The sequence below is a fragment of the Phycodurus eques genome, chromosome 4 (genome assembly GCF_024500275.1).
Source record: "Phycodurus eques isolate BA_2022a chromosome 4, UOR_Pequ_1.1, whole genome shotgun sequence".
Lineage (NCBI taxonomy): Eukaryota > Metazoa > Chordata > Actinopteri > Syngnathiformes > Syngnathidae > Phycodurus > Phycodurus eques.
Genome location: NC_084528.1, coordinates 23206558 through 23216007, shown reverse-complemented (window position 1 = coordinate 23216007; position 9450 = coordinate 23206558). Strand labels below are relative to the sequence as shown.

At 42.4% G+C, this 9450-nt stretch overlaps 1 protein-coding gene across 2 annotated transcripts in view; it reads right to left on the bottom strand.

Moving 5' to 3' along the window:
* si:ch211-113g11.6 (uncharacterized protein LOC559008 homolog) overlaps positions 1–9450 on the bottom strand; it is a 37977-nt gene that overhangs the window by 8220 nt on the left and 20307 nt on the right. For both annotated transcript variants that reach the window (XM_061674709.1, XM_061674710.1), the window contains exons 11-13: positions 3101–3216; positions 2693–2865; positions 790–845 (exon numbers count right to left, since the gene is read on the bottom strand). In XM_061674709.1, coding sequence (XP_061530693.1) covers positions 790–845; positions 2693–2865; positions 3101–3216 — 345 coding nt within the window. The remainder of the gene's footprint in view (positions 1–789; positions 846–2692; positions 2866–3100; positions 3217–9450) is intronic.

Sequence of the window (9450 nt, the reverse complement as noted above, 5' to 3'; positions counted from 1 at the left end):
CAGTTCAGGGTGTACCCCGCCTCCTGCCCGATGATAGCTGGGATAGGCTCCAGCACGCCTGCGACCCTAGTGAGGAGAAGCGGCTCAGAAAATGGATGGATGGATGTTAGCTATACATGTCCACCCTTAATGAATGTTCACTCCACCTACTTACAGTATTTTGTATGACGGACAGATAAACGGAGCTTCAACTAAACCCCTCTGTATTATCACCTAAAAACAGAGGCAATATATTTCCCTTTATCTTGAACAATAGTCTACTATTTGTAAAGACAGCTCATTAATTGCTTTGCCTGCTCCGAACAGGCTTTACGGGGGTAATAAAGTCATTGAGTTGAGGAAAAGGCAGTAAGGCAATTAAAGCGGCATTGCCACAAAAATACATTGACTCTGCCAGTCACCGGGGCTGCAGTGCATCAATATACAACAGGAGGACTGAACACTGTCAATAAAATGTGTTGTTAAACCATAAAATAAGAATAACACTGTTTTTGCGACAACTTTGCGGTCAGATAAAAGGCTGATTTCTCAGAAGTGACACCAGACATCTATACTGTAAAAGAGTCCACAGTCTCTTTTATAGATGAGAAAATATTGATACAAGCCGGGTGATGCTTGTCACCACCTTTGGAGGTTATAGTTGCTTTCTGGACCCTGAAGTTGGCTTCCATGTAGGAAATAATCCCGCCTTTGGGTTTTTAGGACTCGGGTCAATTAAGTGATAGTCATCTTTGGACTGCTGGTTTAATTAAGTTACAGACAGCAGCAGAGAGCAAATAAAAGGCTCACCAGCAGCCTCCCCGCAAACCGATGAATTGGATTGGTCCAGATTCTGAATGAGGATCCTGTTAGGAGAGAACACACAGAGGACAGATTCCTCTTAAACATGCTCAGCAAGCAATTAGGAACCTGCAAGTGTACTTTAGATGTACAATGAAACATGCAAATGATACCACTGTGTCAAAAATGTGCTTATTACTGTCTTTCATTGCAGGAAAACACTTGAAGTACTGCATGTACATTTTAAATATAGACTGTAATGAGAAAAGCAGAAGAAATGGTAGCTAGAATTGAGTGAAGCATTCAATTTTATTTTTCATACCTTTAAATTCCAGTTTTTATAACAACCTAAAAATTTTAATTTGTGTAATTGTATAGTCTTTGTACAGCCAGTAATTGTTAGTCTTTCTACAGCCAGCGTAGGGAGGTTCCACCTCTTAAATTAAAATGTAATTCTTCTCCATGGTCAGCAGGGGGTAGATCCACTTCTTGAATCAAAATGGCATATTTCATTTGCTCCAGTAGAGTGTAGTAAGCCATTAAACGCCATTTTTGCAAACTAAGAATATAACATGAAATTGCTTCCTTGTCCAAAAAATTATAAATGATGTAATCTGGTGGGAAACAAAAAAACTAGAAATTTCAATTGTTGAATCTAGATTGAAACCCATTTCTCCCAAATTGTGTGATTCAATTTAGTAAATAACAATGAATCAAAAAGGTGCCAAAACGTACACGGAAAGACTTTCACATTTAAATTTTTTTGTTTTGTTTTTGTGGTATAGTAGCACCACGATATACAGGAAGTCCTCGTCTTTTGAGTTCCATTCCTATGACAGTGACGTAGCCCAAGTTTATAAATAAATCGGAATACTCTGTAGTTAGCTACACTCACTCTATCGATTAATTCAAATTGAGCCGAGCCATGCAGTTTGCTCATGCTATGATTTAAAATTGTTCAACAGTTAAATTGTTAATTCAATATGGATCATGTTTGTTTTACAAAAGAGACATTTTTGTAAGAGGAAGCACTTATTTTCACATTATCTGTAAAGATGTGTATGTTAATGAAAGTTAATGCTGGAGAAAAAAAAATCTTTCAAATAGAAATTAAGCAAATTAGAGAAGAGAAATAAAAAGAAAAGCTTGTTTGAATAATGTCATCGTCATTTTCTTTTGCTATAAACAAACAAGGGTAAAAAAAAATCAATTCAAATTATAAATTGGATTTTTGCAGCGGCACGTTGCACGACTTGTTAGCATATCTGCTTTACAGTTCTGAGGACCCAGGTTCAAATCTGGCTTCGCCTGTGTAGAGTTTGCATGTTCTCCCCGTACCTGTGTAGGTTTTCTCCGGCTACTCCGGTTTCCTCCTACATCCCAAAGACATGCATGGGAGTTTAATTGAAGACTCCAAATTGCCAGTTGATGTGAATGTGAGTGCGAATGGCTGTTTGTTTATATGTGCCCTGCAATTGGGTGGTGACCAGTTCAGGGTGTACCCCGCCTCTTGCCTATAGATAGCTGGGATAGACTCCGGCACGCCCGTGACTATCAGGAGAAGCGGTATGGAAAATGGATGGATTTTTGTGAAAACAAATCTGGGATTTTATTTTAAGGCCATATCACCCAGCCCTAGCTAAAACAGTACAAAATTCATACTGTAATTACAGTAAATATATGGATGAATAACACGGCCATAAATAAAACAATATTTTAAAAAAAGTATGCCAATAACTGAGAGTGCCTTATTGTATTTTTACTCTAGTTCATTGCGTGCTGTTCATAACATTGAAACATTGTATATCTGGACTGTCAAGGACCCTTGATAATTTCCATGGAGTACAGCTTCTTTTCATTCATCATGACTGATCTCTTGCTTAGATAGTGATTGAAGCATGTGCCAACATACCCAGATGTGACGTTGTATCCTGGCGGGATGGCAATGCACCTCCTCCTGGCCTTGTCCCAGCCGCAGTACGGGTCCCGGGATAAAATGCACTCCCGGCACGTATCGCCATAGCGACCGCAGTCGGCCAGCGGCAGCCGCTGGACCTCCATCGCCGTGGCAACGTACAAGTGACCCTAGGGCATAATGGCAGCCTCCTTTTACAACAAGCATCCATCGCTATGGAAGTCATTGGATTTTCAATCAAGAGCTGTCTTGTTTTCATGTGGGAATTCTGTCTCAGTTCTTAGCCTGGTTTATAACGGGTGCGTCGTGAAATCTATAATGGAATACCAAGTAGCCTCATCCATCTCTAGAAGAGCTTGAAGTATTGATTCACAAAACACAAGAGTACCTAAGTGTTCTGATTACCTTTTGGGGGTTGATGGCCATGTTGAGGACGGGCCCTTCGTTGCGGAACATGGAGTACTGGGAGACGATGAAGACCCCTTCGCTGCTGTGAAGAACTTTGAGGACTTTTCCTTGTTCTGTTGGCAAAGACAATGCAGACTTAAGTGTTTGGACTGCTTCAACTTGTAATTGGGCTGCTGGGTCAAAAGGAGTAAACAACAAAAAGGTAGAATCTGGGCTTTGGTTAATGCAAATTGAACCTGTGGTTTTACATCATAGGAAAACACAGTAAGAACCATTAACTACCCCCCGCCCAGACGCAAGCACACACACACACACACACACACACACACACACTACTTTTTACATGTAAGTGCAATATAATGAACAAGAACCGTGCAAAAGTATCTGGAAAAAAATTGCAGTACCCATACACTGTATGGAAATAATCGCATACCTGCATTTTGAGTAATATGGTCATTTTCCCAAATTTGACAAATTATTATGATGATTATATATGATTGATTCAAACAACTGCTTACTTCAACACACACAAAGCAACAACACATACAGAGCTTACAACCAAAGAGAATAAAATAATGCATATTTAAACACCAAACAAGCCAAACCATTAAATTTTTTCTTAATGAAGGTCCACTCGCTTAATGCTAACATACTGTATATTGTGAAATGCTATAGATGGGCTAACTAGCATCGACATTTTGGTAATTACTGTATCAATCTTCAACAGTAATACACTGAAGGTGCACAATTCTAAATTCAGACTTGTCTCTACACTGTAATTCCCACCATCACACGCAAAAAAACGATCAGTTAAAAATATATGATTATAGAGGAGGTGCGAATGATTTACCATGATGTAGCAGGTGAAGAGTAGTCAGTTTGGGTTAAACCTGCCTGAAACCCACCCAGTTTCTCATGGCACTGATAGCGAAAATAAAGATTAGTGCTGAAACATTATATAGCAGTGGATTTTCCTCTTGCTGATTTTTAGCAGGCTGGCAAATAATCCCAGAGGGAATATTTGTGTATTGTCTTTTTGATTTGTTTCTTTTTTTTTTTTTTTAACGAGGCCTTTCATCACATCCGCAGCATGGTTCCTCTTACTTGCTCTTCTAACATTTTTCGTCAAACTTCAAACCCTCTTTTATCAAAGATAACGTGACTCATATCATCTGATTTATTCTATGAGATTATTTTCAGTTCCTCTATCAAGACAATGGATCAGCCCCAAGATGGCAGTAGCAGCAGGCGGTGCAGCGAGGTGAAAAGGGGTGAGGGTGCAGAACTTCAGCTGCTGAGTGGGCAAATTCGTTTTAGTCTAACAACACTCTTTATTTGAAAGCTTGCGCTCTTGGAGAATAGACCAAATAGTGGTGCTGTGGTTTAGCTGCGGCAGGCACTTTAGACACACAGCTATTTTCATAATAACACTTTTTCATAATATGTCTCCTTTAAAGCTCCTCCATCTTACATGTTACTTATTTGGGAAATTTAAGGTACAATGTCTTGTCACTAGGGTGGTACCTTCAAAGGTTCTTTTGTCCCCCTTAATGCTTGAACTTTTACATCTGTGCTGTTTTCGGGCATTTTTGTATGTTTTTCTTTTTTTTTTTTTTCTCAATTTGGTGGTCAGCTAGTGTCATGAAATTTTGCACTAAATGTAATATAGTTTTCAGTAAAATATCCATCGCTGGGGAACTGGGTCCTCAACTTCCTGACCAACAGATCACACGCTGTCAGGCTCTAAAACACAGTCTCCTCCTCCCCAGGGCTGCGTGCTGAGCCCCCTCCTGTTCACACTACTGACCAATGACTGCTTAGCGAAATTGCCAAGCTGTCATATAGTGAAGTTTGTGGACGACACAGCAGTTTTGAGACGCATCACCAACAACAATGAGTCTGAGTACAGAGAGGAGGTACAACATCTGATGGACTGATCAAGGAGATGGTGGTGGACTTCAGAAGGGCCACCTCCCCTCCTATTACTATAGTTACCAGGTCCCTGAACTGGGATCTGTGTAAGGGTGTCGTGCATTACAATTGGGGAGACAAGTGGGGGTGAAGCGAGACGGACACATTCTGTCACCCCCACCCGGACCAACCAGATCCCCAAAGGATCTGTGAATGTATGTGGTGCCTTAACAATCAGCGGGAGAAAGGCAAGGCGGGCAAGGGAACAGGCCTGGCCAAGTGTCCTCCCCAGCCCAACACTGCCCTCCCTCCACCGATGGGTGTATGATGCATGAAAACTGGAGGACTGGCCAGGCAGACAAGGGGAGCGACCTGACCGGAGACCAGCACAGATGTGCTAGGACCCAGCCCAGTGTCCACATCATCATGTCTCGCACCAGCCCACTAGAGAACCCTGAATGAGATGTGAATGTTATCAATGTGAGAAATAGCTACAGTAATAGTAATAGAAATGAGTAATAGAAATGTGCAGAGTGCGTGAAGTAAGAAGTTAGACTCTTGCGACTCCGGCCCGACCGGCTGGAAGACCCCAAAGAAAAGGGGGAGCCCCTCCCTGTCCTACAGCTAACCGCCCCAGCCCCCTCCCCACCACCACGAGCACCACCCAGCAACCAGATCAGGGCACAGGAGGCGGGCCTGTTCAAAGTGGGCGGTACCAACACCTCACCATAGGCCCCAAAGTCAGCCAGGGACGCCACATAGCTCGAGCGAGAAAGGGGCGATGACCACGGCAGAAAGGGAAGAGAAGGACAGAGCACATTCCCGGGGAGCAGCAGTACGTCAGCAGTAGGCCCCCCACCCGAATACCAGGACGAGGCCCCCCAGGAATGGGGCCAGCGGGCACCTCCCCGGCATCCAGGGACCGAGAGCTGATCCGATACCGGACGGTAACACGGACAAAACCCAAACCAAGAGGAGGAGGGGGAAACAGGCCCAGCACTTTGTGCATTTGTATTTTCGGTGCATCCAAATCCTTGCCGCATTTGCACCTTTGCACACATATCACAAGTATTTTTATCTTTTTTATCCTGTTTTAAGACAAATTGGGCTTATCTGGAACCCTGTGTATCAAATTTGGTGCCATATCACATGTAATGTGTGTTGGTTTGACAAGTAAACTCCTTGAATTATTATTATTTTAAGTTAATAAAAAAAACAAAAAACATAGGCCTAGATTGAAGATACATTTCCTCAGCAAGCCTTCTCCAACTGGGTGTCAAGCGACTACGTTTTTATCTGACCGGAGTGAGAAAACCTGTGGCTAGTTCTGTTCAACTACGTGAGGAGAAACGACTAGTACTTGTACAACTAATAACCCCGAAACTGCAGAAGCCTCCAAACTCATTTAGGTCAGCAGTATGAGACCATTTCGGCTACATGGCTGAGTAAAGAGATGGAAATGGTGTAGTTAACAAGACCCAGACTATTTGCCCTAAGTGATTTAAAAGATTTTCCCAATTCACATCGACCATGTTAATGCACCTTCAAAGACACCATTCTGAAAATGTATTTCAGTAAGGCACAGAATGAAACACAAGGACAGCTTACTCTGACAAATGTATTTATTATATTAATAAATCATATATATTCTAAACCCCTCCCTGAACTGTTACCTTATCGTGATGTAAGAGTTTGTGTGTCCCAATGATCATAGGAGCTAAGTTGTCTGGGGCAAACCCCTCCGAAGTGAGGTACCAGACAAAGCAAGGTGCAAAAGACCTCTTGTGACACTGGTGTCAAAATGGTGGCCCAGATTCCAGATCCGGCCTGCCACATAATTTTATGTGGCCTGCAAAAGCAAATCAAAATTGATAATTGTGTTTTATTGTAATAACGTTGAGATATTGCAAGCATTTTTGTTAACAATCCCCCTTTGAAAAGAAATTTAGTTTTTATTGGCTTCTGATTTTAAAACTAGTTGTTCATCAATTTGTTGTGTATATGTAATTATATGATGTGATAATTCCTTTATATGGGTACACCGTCATAATGGCCCCCCCAGGGAAGTCATGACTACAATGTGCCTGGTGACAAAAATGAGTTTGACACCCCTTTCCTATGGGGATTACTTTCAATAGACCTCAGTTTCCCTTGCCTGGACACAGGTCAATATAGTATAAAACCATATGCAGTCTGTACTGTAAGCACTCCAATTCGAAGCAAAGTATAGCAGTGATATTTGACATTTTGGGGGGTTTTCCACAAGATTTAAGCATTTTCCCAGTGTAGGCCGACTCATGAAATGTTTATATTTTTGCCAGTTACATTATATTATTGAGCTGTGCCGATTATTTTATAGCTGTTTGTTGTGTGTGCACATTTTTGTCGGAAAAGCTGTCCGAAGGGTAATAAATTTGAGGATGGCAAAAACGTTAAATCTTTGCAGTGCAACTGTGCTGTTTTTGAACAGAAAAAGGTATAACCAGTTGCCTTGGAGTCCGATGATGGGTCCCATCAGCTTTGATTTAATTTTGAGGGACACAAATGGTCTCCCACTGTTTCCTTGTTTCTGACAGTGTGACCGCTTGCATCTTTATTCACTTTCTTGCTACACAGCAGTCCCCGTAGACGTGAACATTCTAGAGCTGCTGTGAAAGACGTAGCGATGCTATCCATGCCGAGAGTCGAGAAGACGACCAATGAGCCCTTTCGTCCTCCGTCAGACGTCATTGTGCTCCACTTTTTTTTTAGGCCAACATGTGTCCTGTTGGTGCCGCACTTGATTCTGCCAACAGCGAGAGGCCATCGCATTGTTGACTCTAGCTCTCAATTGCTTTCTCTTTCACTATTTTTTTAGCTTCACCCAAGTCGCTTATATTGGACTGACTGCACTGTGAATGTGTTCACTCTAAGCCGATAGATGTGACATCTCCTGTGAACATGAGAGCGGTGAGAGAGTTGTGTGCACATACGACTTGTGATGGTTGCCATGGTGATCTCCCTCAGGCACAAGGCAATTTTTGGAAGACCTCAGAGAGATGGCAGCTGCGTGGCGTGGATGTTTGCTCAAATAGAAATTAAATATCTGAGTGCTTAATTCATGTGTGGAGGGATTATTAATACTGTCATGAACACAAGATGACTTCTTAATTAGACGAACTGCACTTCACTGCACTCCAACATATACTGTAGGTCCCTATTTTCGTGATCGCCCTAAATTCGGTGTGGCGGGCGTCGCAACTGTGGGCCACAGGCAGGTTTGACCAGTGTTGGTAATTTCGTGGACCAGCACATCTAAAAGAGGGAGGTCTGCACGGCTGTCACAGCGGCTCCCCTCATTCCATTTAAATGCGGTGCACCAATTGCGCACTGACAGTCTCGACATGGCAGACAGAGAGCAGACAATAAAAAAAATTTCCAAGTAGAAAATTCCGGGAGGTCTGAGCACACAAAATAAGTTTATACAAGACTGCAAGCAGACCTCCACGGGTTAATGATGTACAGGTAGTGTTGGCTTGGGAGGCGATCATACTGTGAAGTGGGCACTTGGAGACCACCCATCCCCAGCCTTTCATGTGTCAACACATAACTGTTTCGCCCAGTGTGATTTAAAAAAAAAATTATAAATATAATAATAATAATAACGCATTCAATTAATTTATCTCTACAATGATTCAGAGGGTTTGCGGCCCGCTGTTCATATATTTAAGAATTAAATACTCTACATCTGACATCCACCACACGCCCACGGTCTGCCTGTGCCCTGATCAGCCATTGACCAGCTGTGTCAAGAGTTAGACGTGGCCTGAGCAGCCGTAAGTTTAGACCGACTTTCTGCCACCAAATTGCAGCATGTAAAGGGACACACCCTCATTGCGCCCGAACGTCCATCTTGTTGCAGACCGGTCTGCCAAATTGGCAAAAATGCAAAAAACAAGGCAAGCGCTTGGACGAAAATCAGCGTACACCAGCATTTGCAGCCCGCTGCAGATGCACCATCTATGAAAATAGAGCCTTTAGTCTGTGCTGTTGTCAATTCATGAATCTTAGTGTGATTTTTGTTCTTCGTTGCACACAAAATAAAGAACTCTTGAATCAGTTCCAGGTATATCCGTTTCACACTGAGCTGGTGGCAATGGTGGTTGGGTACTATTGTTTGCTCCAGGGCTCAGTTTAGTTCTGTTTGGCTTCACACTGGAATAATGACAATGGAGGGACAAGAGTTTGCTGGCTTCTTTCCATAAAATCTGAGTTAAATGTTGGTGCCAGGTACCTCTGGACACCTTCCCTCTGGACCTGTTAAGAGTGAGTTGAAGTCTCACACCAGTTTTGGCAGATCTAAGAACCGCTCCTAATTTTGGTTTTCGCTCCAATTCAGGACCAGCTCAGTATAAAGGGAGTATCATTCTCCAAAACAGAACTACTTTGATTAAATT